The sequence below is a fragment of the Mixophyes fleayi genome, chromosome 6 (assembly GCF_038048845.1).
Source record: "Mixophyes fleayi isolate aMixFle1 chromosome 6, aMixFle1.hap1, whole genome shotgun sequence".
NCBI lineage: Eukaryota > Metazoa > Chordata > Amphibia > Anura > Limnodynastidae > Mixophyes > Mixophyes fleayi.
In genome coordinates this window covers 102,586,350-102,602,328 of record NC_134407.1, presented here as the reverse complement: position 1 = coordinate 102,602,328, position 15,979 = coordinate 102,586,350, and the positions used below count along the sequence as shown (strand labels likewise).

Genomic DNA, 15,979 nt, shown 5'->3' with positions numbered 1-15,979 from the left:
TAGTACCATGTTCCGCCAAAGGGGCCACTGTGGTACTCAGCCTGCTCTCTCATCTGCCAGAGCTGCCTCTTTATTCCTGGAAGCTTAAACACCTGCTTCTGGTATATAAAGGCCTGCCTGTCCCAGCAACCTTTGCCAGATCATCTGTTGCATTTCCTGTGTTGCTGTGCCTGTTCCCATGTCTTATCCTGATTGATCTTCTGGTCTACTCTCCTGTTCAGATGTCCTGTTCCCTGGCTCCTGTTTGCTACCTGTTCTTTGAGTCTCCAGCACATCTATCTGCATATCATCTCAGTCACTGTATCTACTCCAGTATCCTGTGGTAACGCTCTGCAGATTATTGCTACCTGTTCTCTGAGTCTGCTGCACATCTATCTGCAGATCATCACCATCCCATCCTGTGTCAGTTATCTTCAGTGCCTTGCTCTGCAGACGGTCACACCTGGTACATCACCTTCACTACTTTGTGGTAAAATCCTGCAGATCATCGCACCCTGTGTCCGATATCGTCAGTGCCTTGCTCCGCAGACCATCACACCTAGTGTGTCATCTTCACTATTGCGTTAAAAGTCCTGCAAACCACTGCCTTCTGCATATGTTATTTACTGAATTATTTTACCATTTCTGCCATACCCTACCGTACTGCATCTTGAAACCTTTTGTATGTTTAATAAAAACCATTTCATTCATAACGTTCTTTCCATTGTTTTATATTGGGAATCCTCCCAGATCCATCTGGAAATAGCTTGTTTAGAAGGAGCATACCCTTTCTGAGGTCCTGTAAGTTTCATGAAAAGTTGTTCTGTGCTTCTAAATCTTTCTGTCCTGGATAAACATACGGAAATTGCTCTAACAAAGTCCAACTTTCTTTTCATGAACAGGTTGTGTACAAAAGGACAGTGATATGACATCCTGATTAACGTGGAATGTAGATACTACTTTTGGCAGAAACACTGGATTGGCTTTCATTAGCTGCATAGTTATTGAGAAAAGGTTCCTTGAACCACAATGCTTGTAATTTTTCAACCCTGTTGGCAATAGTAGCTGCCTTCAGGAAAACCACTTTTTTAACATTCATCACAGAGAAATCTCTTCTAACAGTTTCAAAAGGGTCAGATAGAGTGTGGAGAACTAAATTGAGGTTACACACAACCACAAAGGACCTATTAGAGGTACAGATCCTCTTCACTGCTTGTAAGAATTAGTTACTTATACTTTGCCTAGACAGGGCAAGACCCTTGCTGAATCCATCCAGCAGGATCTGTGTAATAGCTTGGATTGAATTTAGAATCAAACCACATGATTAACTTTTTCCAATTTCGCTGGCTCAGAGTTCCCTCTATATCCAAGCCATTAAAACTTAGATGAAAAATTGTGCCTTGGTACAGGCGACCTGGCGCAAGAGCTAGAAGCTATGGTTGTACCCAGACCATCTCCATTGGCTGCAGGAAACCACAGATGGGGTGGCTGAAATGGAAGGATCACCATCACTTCTGCTTTCTCACTTTGAATATTTTTTAGAATGCAAGCTAAGTGCAAGACATAACCCAGATAAAATATCCACAGAAATGTCAAGGCATCTATTCCCTCTGTCCCCGAAATTGTGTGCTGAGAGAAAACCTGGTATTCTTATTTGTTGCCATAAAGTCCACTTGAGGAATCTCTCCATTAGTAACTGGAATATTTCCTGATGCAGATTGTAAATTTGTTTTTGGCTGAGGTAAATAGTTATTATGCTCTGTTAGGCTGCCACATGCAGTACTGGGAGCGATGTTAGAATTTTCTCTGCTCAGGACATGGTTTTACTACTTCCACCATCATGGTTCTTTTTCTGGTATCCCCTTGGCAATTTATGGAGGCTATGGCCATCTTATTATCTGAAAATATTCTAAGGTTCCTTCTTTTTATTTGAGGATTAAAGAGCTGAATAGCCTTCCACACAGCTCTCATTTCCAAGACATTTACGTGATTTTGTGATGTCCTTTGTGCTATTTGTGCCAGCAGGTGGGCATCTCAGCCTGCAATTCTGTAATCTACTCTAGGTCTAAAAGTGAAACTCCTCTTACTTTTAATTTTGCACTTCATCACCAGATAAGACTATTTGAAGGTTCTTGGCATTTTTATGGCACAATTCAGAGAAATCTGCTTATGATCTCGTTGGATCAGTAGTTCCATTTGGAGATTCTGCATGTGCCAAATTGCCCATTGGATGACCCCTATGGTGAAGAAAGACAATCCCCTTATCTTTGTTTGGTGATAAATCTGTAGTTGATGTGCCAGGAACTGAATCCTGATACACCATTCTACTGACAGAGATATAATTTTTCTCTTTATCTGTACCCCCAGAAACTGTATTTGGTATTTGTTGTGATGGGACAATCAAGCCATGTTCTTTTAGAAAGGTTATCTTTTGAGCTGTTCTGTAATTAACCAAGCGTTCAGAACTCCCCATCACAAGAATGTCAACCATACAGGGCTAGGTCATGACACCTCACTTCCTTAATTCTGCCACCAGGGTAACGGATATTTTGGTAAAAGTTTTTGGGTACATTGCCAAGTCAAAGGGCAGGCAGGTAAACTGAAAGTGTTGCCCCATGACCCCAACCTGAGGAATGTTCTGTGGCCAGGAGGATAGAATTCACAGATTCCATATGAAAATCCCTGGCACAGACAAACCTGTTGAGTCTCCTCAAGTCCACAAAACTGCAAAAGGATCCTGAAGATTTTCGGTTAAAACCTGTGCCCTCTTGATTTGAGAGAATAAGAGAAACTGCTAACTTTCATTAAAGTTTGCAGACTGTTTGTGCTAATGGATCAGACAAAGAAGTTTCCCCTGGGAAACTTAGAACTCTAGCTCTATATTTTTACAATGTACAAAGCCCATTGATATGTGATAGAATGTGTTCATGTTTCCGCATATTGTCTGATTTTACCTTACCAGTATTAATCAGGACTGATCCTGATAATAGTCATTGTGGAATCCTAAGGTGGTTGTTCACTCCTCCTTATGTTTGAACACTAGAAAGGACTGTTTTGATATATAAGGAATATTCTGTCCTTCCTGGCCTATTACTACTCACATCTTTGAAATGGTGATGAAACACGAAAAATTTGACCTCTAATGCTGTGGCAAGCATTTACATTTACACCCATCAGATTTCCTTAACATCAAATTTAATTTGTCTCCAAAGCGCATGTATCCTTCAAATAGAATATTGGCTAGACCCAGTGTCTACTGCTCGAGGGTGCCACCGGAGGACTCACCTAGCCACTGTTGCTGATGCCATCAACCTCACTGAAAAATCAATTGTGTCCAAAGATGTTTCGCACAAAAATTAAATTTTCTCAATACTTTTCAGATATTGTCTGTTCATTTATCTTGAACATCTCTTCACCTTTTCTTGAACATGCATACATTCTAATCTCTGAGTTAGATGGATGTTTTTTCACCCCTGTCCATTCCTTATGAATAAGTTCTTTCACAACTTGATTCACTGAGAAAACTGCAATCTTCAAAAAAGATGTCTGAGTAAAATGTCCACATTATCTATATTAAACATTCTATATGCTTACTTAATCTCTCCAGATTTATAACTGGCACACTTCTAGGCTAAAGAATGGAAAATAGTGAAACCATAACAATATTTATTGAGCAGACATGGTCCAAAATAGTGCAGGAAAAGGTACAAACTGAATATAGCTGAGATTGAACAATGGATCTCTGGGTGAGGCTCAAAGCACGCAAATATCAACTTTAAATTTCAGTGTTCGAATAAGCTATTAAGTATTTGTCTGCTACATGAAAAAACAGACAGTATGTAACTTATGGGCAAAATAGAAAACTCATTTTCACCCCTTGCATTTTAACATGGCTTTGTCCAAGAGACTTAAGTAAGAATTTCTTGCCTAAGTTCCTCAATGAATCAGGCCCAGAGAATCCAGCTGGTGCAGGTGAATAGGCAGAGGAGAATAAAACCAAGAACAGGGATATAAGCTAGCAGATTGCAGTAGTCCCAGGAAACAGGAAAAGTAATAGGTGTAACAAATGAGAACAACAATATCAGGAACAGCAACATCAATGACCAGCAAAGGGGGGCTGAGGGAGGGAGGCATAAATCCACAACTACCGCCCCATATCTCTTCTCCCCTTTGCCTCCAAAATACTTTAGAGGCTTGTCTGCAATTGTCTCACCACTTACTTTTCTGAACACTCCTTCCTTGATCCCCTTCAATCTGGCTTCCGCCCCCTCAACTCCACTGAAACTGCCCTGGCTAAAGTCATCAATGACCTCTTCGCAGCTAAAACCAGGGGTCATTTCTCCCTTCTTACCCTCCTGGACCTTTCAGCAGCATTCGATACCACTGACCACCCCCTCCTACTTCAAACCCTCCAGCCCTTTGGTCTCCCTGGCACAAGCCTTTCCTGGGTTACTTCCTCCTTGCCGACCGCTCCTTCTCTGTTTTAACCTCTGGCTCCGTCTCCCCCCTTCCACCCTTCCAGTTGGGGTCCCACAGGGCTCTGTTCTTGGCCCTCTACTCTTTTCTCTATACACCTCCTACCCGGGTGATCTCATTAGGGCCTTCGGCCTCCAGTACCACCTTTATGCCGCTCATCTCCTGACGTCTCTCTACCCCTCCTCTCTAGAGTGTCCACCTGCCTATCTGCATCATCTCCTGGATGTCCTCCAGATTTCTAAAACTTAACATTGTTAAAACCGAACTTATTGTCTTCCCTCTATCTAGAACCCCCTCCACCTCAGACCTCTCTATCACTGTTGACAACTCCACTATCTCATCTGTTCCCCAACTTTGCTGCCTTGGTGTCACCCTTGATTCCTCTCTCTCCTTTGCCACCTCACATCCATTCTCTTGCCAAATCCTGCCATTTTCACTTCCGCAACATTGCTTGCATCCGGCCCTTCTTCTGCCCAAATCTCTCATCCATTCACTGATCATCTATCGATTGGACTACTGTAACCTTCTTCTCACTGGCCTCCCCCACTCTCATCTTATTCCTCTTTGTTCTGTACTAAATGCCACTTCTAGACTCGTCTTCCTTTCTTATCGCTCCACATCCGTCTCCCCCCTCTACCATGTCTTTCACTGGCTCCCCTTCCCCTACAGAATTCTCTTCAAGCTCCTCACCCTTACTTACAAAGCACTCACCAACTCCACTGCTTCCTACATCTCCAACCTCCTCTTTATTCACACTCCTTCCCGCCCACTGCGATCCGCCAGCAATCGTCGCCTCTCCGTCACTCTGATTACCTCTTCTCACGCACGTATTCAAGACTTCTCCTGTGCTGTCCCCCTCCATTGGAATGATCTCCCTCGTACTATTAGAACCTCCCCCAATCTTAGCAGTTTCATACAGGCATTTAAAACCCACCTCCTCTTAAAAGCCTTTTAGTCACCTGCCTAACTACCCACCTGTTGGTTACCGCTCCCTCTCTTCCCTTCCTCCTTCTCGCTCCATTTAACCCTGTCCCCATTTCACCTTCCCTGTGTTTTTGGTTTCTCCGCCCTTCCCCTTAGATTGTAAGCTCCTCTGAGCAGGTTCCTCTCCCCTCCTGTTTCCACCACTTTTAACTCTGCTCTACAACTACTCTGTCTACCTTCTTCTTTAGCCTCCTGCCCACTGACTCCACTCCTGCTTTTCACTGCACTCATTAGCTGTGCTCCGAGCCACCTCCGAGTTATTGTGCTGCTTGTTTATTGTACCATAATGTTGTACCTTGTACTGTCCTAATGTTTGTTCCTGTACAGCGCTGCAGACACTTTGTGGCGCCTTACAAATAAAAAGTATTATTATTAATAACAACAAATCTGACTGAGCGTATCTGTCACTCACCGGACTGTGAGTGCCATTTCTCCTGTGTTCAGGAACCGTGGCCGTCCGCCATCCCGAGGGTCTGCGCATGTGCAGCCCTTATGAAACCTTCAGTACCTGTTGCTTTTAATTAATTGGATGATCAGGCAACCCTCCCTATTTAAACCACCTGTGATCATTACCTAGTTGCCTGATCTTGGAGTCTCATTCCCCATGAGCCTCTGAAGGTGTTCCTGTGTTTCCTCGTGTATTCAGCTCCAGCTGATTCCTGTCTACTACGATTGTGGTTTCCAGACCACTTCAACTCTCCTGTGTTCATCGTGTCTGCACTCAGTTGATTCCTATCTGCTACTGCTGCCGGATTCCAGACCGCCTCAACTCTCCTGTGTTCAGCGTGTCTGCTCTCCGCTGCCTCCGTTACTACTGCCGGGTTCCAGACCGTCTCAACTCACCTGTGTTCATCGTGTCAGCTCTCCACTGATTCCTATCTGCTACTGCTGCCGGATTCCAGACCGTCTCTACTCTCCGGTGTTCAGCGTGTCTCCCCTCCGCTGCCTTCGCTACTACTGCCGGATTCCAGACCGCCTCTACTCTCCTGTGTTCAGCGTGTCTCCCCTCCACTGCCTCCGCTACTGCTGCCGGATTCCAGACCGCCTCAACTCTCCCGTGTTCATCATGTTTCCAGTTTTACTTACTACTGCTTCCTGAGTATTGCTCCTTTGATTACCGGTTACCTTTCGTGCGCTGCACCAACCTGATTACCGCTTCCATCCTCCAGTGGTCTCTCCTCCTGCCGGCGTTCAGCCGTTCAGGTATCCCTGCACTTCTCCTCGACAGCCTGCTCTCCTGAACTGCGGTATGCATTTGTATTGCATATCCGTCTGGACTGTGTTGTGTTCATCCCCGGAGTCTTCCATCTACTGAAGCTATTGTTACTATTGACTTTGTTTCCTATTACCTGGATCTCTATAGTGACTTTGCATACTTCAAGCAGCGCTTGTCAGTTATTATTGTATTGTGGTTATCATCGTGGGATCAAGTTCCGTGTGCCGCCCGTGTATCCTCTGTATTCCATTCATCTCCTCGTGCCCCTCCTCACATATATATAGCAGTGGTACAACTTGCTGAACGCAGACCACTAACTCCTGTTTCCCATTGGCACCAGTTTTCAAGTATCCTCTCACATAAGCAGTGGTACAACTTGCTGTACGCAGACCACTGACTTCCCCGTTACCTACTTGCACCTGGAACCCATTCCTTCACTATAGATTGTGGTACAACTTGCTATACGCAGACCACTGACTTTCACTACCTCCTCTCTACTCCTGGACATTCCTCCTCACTATAGCAGTGGTACAACTTGCTGTACGCAGACCACTGACTCTCCTCACGTTTACTTGTCCATCTGGTTCCTCGTGTTCATACATCTAAGTCATTACCAGTTGCTGCTAGTCATAGACTTTCCTTGAGCATTCTCTCACCATCTGCTGAATCTCCTGTTCCGTTGTCACCCTGATACCAGAGGACCATAGTACCAGCTATATTACTCTGGTAAGAACATCATCTGGTGATATCCTGGGCAAAGACTCCTAGTGCCCGTGACAGTAAGATCAGGCCATGACAGACCCAGGATCGGAACCTACAGCTAAAGAGATGCTGCAGTATCTGGTTACCCGTATTGAACAACAGGATGTTCGCCAACAATTGCTGCAATGTTGCCAGGCGTTAGCCTCACAAGGAACTTCTGCGCAAAATATCACAGCTACTGTTGATTCTCCTGTGCCTTCATCCGTTTCCCCAGAGCCATCCCAGGTGTCTACTGCTTCCACGCTACACCTGCCTACTCCTTCAAAATATGATGGAGACCCCAAAACATGCAGGGGTTTTCTAAATCAATGCTCAGTTCATTTTGAGCTTCAACCTCACAATTTCTCTACTCATCGTTCCAGAGTGGCCTATCTCATTTCTTTGTTTTCCGGACAAGCTCTCGCATGGGCTTCCCCTTTGTGGGAAAGAAACGATCCATTATTACAAGATAGTGCCAAATTTATTTCCACGTTTTGAAGTGTATTTGATGAACCTGGTCGTGTTATTTCCGCTGCATCCAGCATCCTCCGTCTACGTCAGGGTTCTCGTACTGTAGCCCAGTACGTCATTCAATTTCGGATATTAGCCTCTGAACTTCAGTGGAACACTGAAGCTTTAATTGCCGCCTTCTGGCAGGGGCTTTCTGATAAAATTAAAGATGCACTGACTACTCAAGAATTACCTACTTCTCTAGAAGATTTGATTTCTCTTTGCCATCGTGTAGACATGAGATTTCGTGAAAGAGAGTCTGAAAAAACAACTTCATATAAAGCACCTCTTCGCTCAAGTCCTCAAGTTCGCCAAGTTTCATCTCCGGTAGTACCTATGGAGAAAGGTCGCTCCAAATTAACTTCTGAGGAGAGGGACCGAAGAGTAAAAAATAGACTTTGTATCTATTGTGCTGATTCTACTCATATGCTCAAATCATGCCCTAAAAAATCGGGAAATGCCAGGCCCTAACCTGTTCTGGAGAGGTGAAGTTAGGGTCCCTGGAGTCCTCTCCATGTTCTACGAAATTAAAAGTTGGTGCTTTTGATGTTACGGTTTCCTTTGCTACCAAATCTTTCATGTCCCAAGCACTTATTGACTCTGGAGCTGCAGGAAATTTTATTTCTAAATCCCTCGTGAATCAATGGTCCCTACCAGTGATTACTTTGAAAATACCAATTACTGTGACTGCTATCGATGGATCACGCATTATTAATGGTCTCATCACCCAGAGTACGTCTCCAGTAACCCTTTAAATTATTATTAAAGTATTACACCAGGAGGAAATTTCATTTTTAATTCTTCCTGTTACTACCAGTCTGATTGTATTAGGCCTTCCATGGCTTCAACGTCATTCTCCCCAGATTGACTGGCACAATCCTCAAGTTACATCTTGGGGGTCTGAGTGCCATCATCGTTGCCTCTCTCAAGTCGTTCCTCTCAAGATACAGCAATCCTCCATTTCACCTTGTTCACCGGGACTTCCTCCTCAGTATGCTTCTTTTGCCGATGTATTTGATAAACGTCAGTCTGAACATCTTCCTCCTCATCGTTCGTGGGACTGTCCAATTGATCTTCAACCGGGCAAGACTCCTCCCAGGGGTCGTGTGTATCCACTTTCGTTACCTGAAACTCAAGCCACATCTGAGTACATCAAAGAGAATCTCCAGCGAGGATTTATTCGACCTTCTACCTCTCCCGCTGGAGCAGGTTTTTTCTTCGTAAAAAAGAAGGATGGGTCATTAAATCCTTGCATAGATTTCCATGGACTTAACGCCATAACTATCAAAAATTGGTATCCCATTCCATTAATTACTGAGTTATTTGATCGTATCAAGGGAGCCCGGATCTTTACCAAGTTGGATCTTCGTGGTGCCTATAATTTAATTTGAATCATGTCCGGTGACGAATGGAAGACAGCTTTCAACACCAGAGACAGGGCATTATGAATATTTAGTAATGCCCTTCGGGTTATGCAACGCCCCTGCTGTTTTCCAGGGTTTCTTTAATGAGATCTTCCGGGACTTGTTATATGTTTGTGTCGTCGTTTATCTGGACGACATATTAATCTTTTCTCAGGACCTGCCTTCTCATCATCAACATGTGGCAGAGGTCCTATCCAGACTCCTAAAAAATTCATTATTCTGCAAGTTAGAAAAATGTTCATTCGAGTTGCCCCAGATTCCATTTCTGGGATATATTGTCTCCGGAGTTGGTCTTCAGATGGATCCAGAAAAGGTGAATGCTGTATTACATTGGCCTTAGCCAATTACTCTTCGTGCAATTCAGCGTCTTTTAGGTTTTGCCAATTACTATAGACGCTTCACTCAATATTTTTCCTCGATTGCATCTCCTATTGTGGCCCTAACTCGTAAAGGGGCCAATACTAAACAATGGTCCTCTGAGGCCCTTCAAGCTTTCCAGTTTCTCAAAGAGTCCTTCTCCTCCGCTCCTGTTCTTCGACAGCCTGATGTGACGCTTCCCTTCTTCCTAGAGGTAGATGCCTCTAATGTTGGCTTAGGAGCCATTCTCTCCCAAAGATCGGAGCAACAAAAATTCCATCCTTTTGCCTTTTACTCTCGGGGTCTTCTGCCTGCAGAGAAGAATTATACCATCGGGGACAAGGAGTTGCTGGCTATAAAAGTAGCATTAGAGGAATGGAGATATTTGTTGGAAGGAGCTCGTCATCCTGTGACAATTTTTACTGATCATAAAAATTTGTCATATTTACAGTCTGCGCAATGTTTGAATCCTCGTCAAGCAAGATAGTCTCTTTTCTTTTCTCGTTTTGAACTAATCATAACCTTCAAACCAGGTGCAAAAAATAAAAAAGCAGACGCCCTATCTCGAGCTTTTGTGACGTCCTCAGACGTTGAAGATGGTCCTAACCACTCTATATTAGAACCCAAATGTGTTTCTCTGGCTGCTTCCACTAAGGTGCTACCATTTGGGAGAACCCTCGTGCCTCCTGCTCTTAGGAAGAAAATCCTTTCGTGGTTTCACTCTTCTCGTTTTTCTGGACATTCTGGTGAATGCAAGACTTTTGAAATTCTTTCTCGAAGTTACTGGTGGCCTTCTATGAGGAGAGATGTCAAAGATTTTGTGGCTGCTTGTGAATTGTGTTCCCAGTTCAAGACTCCCCGCAGAACTCCAGCGGGTTTGCTTCAACCACTACCCATTCCTTCCAAGCCGTGGACCCATATTAGTATGGACTTTGTTACTGATCTTCCATCTAGTAAAAAGTGCAATACTATTTGGGTAGTGGTGGATAGATTTTCCAAGATGGCACATTTCGTTCCTTTGACCGGTTTACCTTCTTCATCTACTCTGGCTGATTATTTCACCAAAGAAATCGTCCGTATTCATGGATGTCCTTCCGAGATTGTTTCAGATAGAGGAGTGCAATTCGTTTCCAGATTCTGGCGGGCCCTTTGTAAGACCTTGGGTATCTGATTATCACTCTCATCCTCCTACCATCCTCAATCAAACGCACAAACCGAAAGGGTCAATCAAGATCTTGAGACTTTTATAAGGATGTTCTCTTCAGCCAACCAAGACAACTGGGTAGATTTGCTTCCATGGGCTGAATTCGCTCATAACAACATGTATCATGAATCATCTTCTAAAACTCCATTCTTTGTGGTTTACGGTCACCATCCGTCTTTTCCGGAATTTCCTGCCCTCCCTCCCACCCAAGTTCCTGCTGTAGAGACTGTTTGTCAGACCTTCAAAAATATTTGGTCTCAGGTCAAAACCTGTTTAAAGAAGACATCTGCCAGATATAAGTCTTTTGCAGATAAAAAGAGACGGGCTATTCCAGCACTTAAAATCGGAGATCGTGTATGGTTATCAACCAAAAATATTCGTTTGAAGGTCCCATCCTCCTTTATCTATGATATAAGTTCTTAAGACTGCCAAGGGGCTGAGTTTTTCCTTTAGTATGAGAATTACATATTTTACATAAGACCTGTTCAGGTTCAGTTGTTTATCAGGTTTATCACATGCTCCACAAACTCTGTGATTATACTTTGCTTTCTTTTACTTCCATATGATCTTACTGATTACTAAAATAATAGGTTGTTATGAACAGCTAGCTACAAGAATAATAAAACGCCCATAAATTAGGGGCTTATTGAGAGCTAGTACTCTTTGACTGTTTGGGGTTACATTTAAGCTCAGTCATGTTCAGTATTGGCTGCTGTACAATAACACAGTGAGGATAACAGCCCTCTTTCCTCCAGGAATGGTAAGAGCAGTTCTGAGTCTAATTCCCGCCTGGTTTTCCATCTTGGTGTTATGTGACATCATATGCATTGCGAGAATGCACAGAACCCCAACGTGGGAGTACTGGCTCATGAACTGAATTACCAATCAAATCTGCTCCCGAGGGCTGCAGACTGGCATTAGCTAGGTAGCCAACCCAGTCCTCATCTTGCACCACAGATGGTGCCTAGCCAGGACCCACAAAGCAAGCCTAGCTACTACTCTACAGAAGAAAAAAAAACACTACCTGAACTACCTAACGAGAGACAGGAAAAGATGCAGAGAAATTTTATACACTCTGGGGGCATTTCTTGTTTTTTCTCTGTCAGCCTAAACTATAAGGGAACTTACCCATTGTAATGCCGGCCATGTAGGATTAGGAAATATAGAAGAAATATAAACATACATATAGAAGAATTGCCTGGTAAACTGCAAAAAACATTGAACATACCTGAAGATGTATGATGTAAAATAATATAATCCACAGATACATAGCAGACAGACAAATGCCACCAGCAAGGCTGCAAAGGAAAAACATTTTTTTTTCATTTGGCTTCTATCCAAGTACATAAAATACTTAAATTAAGTAAAATACTTATACATTATGCATTGCAAGTATGCAATGACACATTTATACAAACCAAATCAATGTGGGACAATTTAAAAAAATAATAATATGTCAGCCGGGAATATTATACTTGTGTTGGGCTGAACTGGGGCTGTTTTAAGAGTCAATGATGCCCTAGCTATGAGTGAGTTTGTCCTTAGTTATTGTGAACCCCACATGCTTATAATGCTGTGGCCAACACCCGTTCCATTACATTTAATGGGAAAACAGGTTGGCAAGGACAAAGTGGCAATAAAAAAAAATAAAAAAAATAAACAACAATTAACATAAATATATAAATATTTCTAAATAGTGCTGTTTTAGGCATGTGCCTAGATGGCTTATATGGTATACAGCCTCAGCCTCCTTTTTGCATTCTTGAAATCTAGGTAGCGCCCACATGGGAGGAGGGTGCAGCAACTTAAACTGGGAGTGTGATGTTTGGCTGTGACATCATAGCCAAGCACAAACTCCAAGTGTGCTTTTTAATAAAAAAAAAACAATTATAGACAAATCTTTCTACAATACCCAGAAGAGACACCTGATTCCTGTTATGAAAAGGTCTATAGCATATTGGGTTCTCCCTATAAATTGGGAGGGGAATAAAAGGGCCACAGCAACAAGTTGAGTCACCCCGTTTCATACATATCTGGTCTTAAATCTAGTTTAATATGCATTACATGTAGCTAGGAATGTAAGCAAGCTAAAGGAACTCGTAAAAAAAAATGGACAGCAGTCCTTAGCTGCCTGTTATCAAACACCTGAAACCAAGCATAAGAGACATTTTTAGTTAACATTGCCTCAGAGACCAGGGGGTAAATGTATTAATGCCTGGATTCTTCAACTCCGGCGTGTTCAGCGTCTTCGGTGATTAAATTTAAAGCGGCGCTGCATTGTAAAGGGAACCTTCCCTTTACAATGTAGCGCCGCTTTAAATTTAATCGCCGAAGACGCTGGATACGCCGGAGTTGAAGAATCCGGACATTAATACATTTACCCCCAGGTTTTATACTACTTCTTGATTAAAGAGTGGACTTATTATAATATCTACAACATGTATTTGACAATCTATCGATTGTGTTCAACAGGAGAGCAGCCAAGCTTCAAATGTGTTATTTTTTCATTGTAAAGTAGAATGTCAATTAACGTTCCATAATGAGATTAAGCTGCTTGTAGATGTTTAATTAAAAATCAATGATGCCAAGACAAGATTGCCTCTTCAGAGCTAGATTTGTTTTCAGGCTATGGACTGTCAATGTCTCAACCCCAAGTTCTACTTCAAAATCAGATAAACATCTGAAAAGGTCACCATGAACGTTTTATCAGTCAGTGTATAAAATATCCTGTGAGACAGCATCTTGTCTGATCTTAATGGCCATGAAACTTAACATACTGTTTAGCTTATATAAAAGAGCTATACATGCATATATAAGATTCCAGAGATTAACAGAAATTAATATATTTACAATAAAGACTTGATAGTCTGGGAATATATTTATTTATATACACTGATAGTAATTAAAGGACACTTAAGTCAGCTACTTGCCCAGGTGAGTGGTCTCACTTACTGCATTCTAAACGTAAGGCAAGTGAGAAAACCAGTTGAACAAATGGTGCAACACAGAAACCAGCTGATTTCTATGTGGAATCAGAAACATGAAGGTGACCATGAGAAAATGATGCAGACAAAATGTTCTCATTCTTGCCAAGCTGCACAATCCATTTTTTTGTCTAGCATGTAGAGAACGATGGCTTGTAAATACCTTATCAATATCTCTAGTTCATGACATTGGAAATATATATATATAGGTTTGTAAATTATACATGAAGATTTCTGTAGTTTAGATTTAGTGATACTTTAATCCTACTGGCAAATGGACATCCATAGTAGACCAATATCATCTGTATTGGATGTTATAAAAGTCCAGTAAAGGATAGCAACCAGGCACTATGCCATCCATGGACCCTAGCTTTCAATGGTAACCTAAAATACTAGTGACAAAACTAAACAGCTAATGCAGAAGCACTAGGTGGTTCTGCATTACAGAAAAAATGTGATGTCAGCATGTGATGTCACAGAGAATTTCCCTATTGGAGGTCTAACCAGGGAGATACGGGGGACATTTAAATCAGGACTCCTCTATCAGACAGCTTTAATAGATTCATGTATAAGTTTAAAACCTGCTCTATATATTATAAACTGGTCCATACTACAAAGTATTTACTTGTGCTGGAAATAAGGGAGACCTATATGGGTCTCATGTCACCTTTGAGTATCTCATCTGTGTAATAATAAATTAAAAGTTTAATAGTGCATCTCAACCAAACCAGGTCTCTATCAAGAAATTAATGAATATTACTACTGTGGTTCACTGGTTCCAGTGGAAGTACACAGAATCCATCACCATCATCTACACCATTTATTTATATAGCGTCAATGATTCCACAGCGCTGTACAGAGAACTCATTCACATCAGTCCCTGCCCCATTGGAGCTTACAGTCTAAATTCCCTAACACACACACACAGACACACAGACAGAGACAGACTAGGGTCAATTTTGATAGCAACCAATTAACCTACTAGTATGTTTTTGGAGTTTCCACAATAGTAATATTCATCCCATACTTGGTATAAACTAGAGATGCTCACTGACCCCCGTGTTTTGGTTTTGGTTTTTGGTTTTGGATCTGGATTACCGTTGTGTTTTGGTTTTGCCAAACCGCCATTGTGTGTTTTGTTTTTGGTTTTGTTTGGTTTTGTTTTGCTATTTTGTTTAAAAATCAATGTTTTGGGGCATAAAGTAACCAAATTTAGTGCTCCACCTGTTTCTTGGATAAGTAATGTAATTGTAAAGCTAATAAATTATCAAAAAAACAGTTTAATTCCTGGTAGACCTTCATTAATTCTACACACAAACCAGATTGTTTTCCTCTCCATCTATGCATATTGGCAATGCAGCCATCATCTTTAGATGTATATTACACCCTACACTTATAGTTAAATATTTAAAGAAATGGAAAAAGGCAGTTTGGTTTCTGTCTCTCTAGGGCTCCCTCCAATTCTAGAAAATACTCAAAAATTCAGCTGTTATAGACTGTACAATATTAATTGAAATGGACAAAGACAGTTTGGTTTCTGTCTCTCTAGGCCCCCCTCCACTTGTAGAAAATACCAAAAAATTCAGCTGTTATAGACTGTACAATACAAATCCAGTTTGGGGTCAGTCTGTGTATGACACCCTACCCTTAATGAGAAATTGCCCAAACAGCAGCCTTTCAAGACAGTACGTGATATAGAAATGCCCCAAGTCCCTTTCCTCTTTGGGGGTAGATTGCACCCTACACTTAAATAGAAAGTTTTAAAAAGATGTTATCGTCATCATCTTGAGCTTCATCCTCACCTTCATCAGTGTGTACGTCATCATCACAGACTATCAATTCATCGCAGCTTGAATCCGCCATTAGAGAACAGTCAGTGCTTGGATGTCTTTGATGGTGAAGGCCTTCCTCGTGGAAGATGTAGTTCATTTTTATAAACATCATTTTCTCCACATTTTTGGGAAGTAACCTTCTACGGCGATCACTGACTAAGTTCCCGGCTGTGCTGAACACTCGTTCAGAGTACACACTGGAGGGTGGGCAGCTTAGGTATTGCAAAGCAAGTTTGTACATGGGTTTCAAAATGGCCTGCTTTTCTTCCCAG

General features: G+C 42.1%; 1 protein-coding gene across 1 annotated transcript in view; it reads right to left on the bottom strand.

Annotated features, from left to right (window-relative positions):
• Positions 1 to 15,979, bottom strand: part of LOC142095347 (heparan-alpha-glucosaminide N-acetyltransferase-like) — a 589,712-nt gene that overhangs the window by 495,506 nt on the left and 78,227 nt on the right. The window contains exon 5 of the mRNA XM_075178300.1: positions 12,120 to 12,189. Coding sequence (XP_075034401.1) covers positions 12,120 to 12,189 — 70 coding nt within the window. The remainder of the gene's footprint in view (positions 1 to 12,119; positions 12,190 to 15,979) is intronic.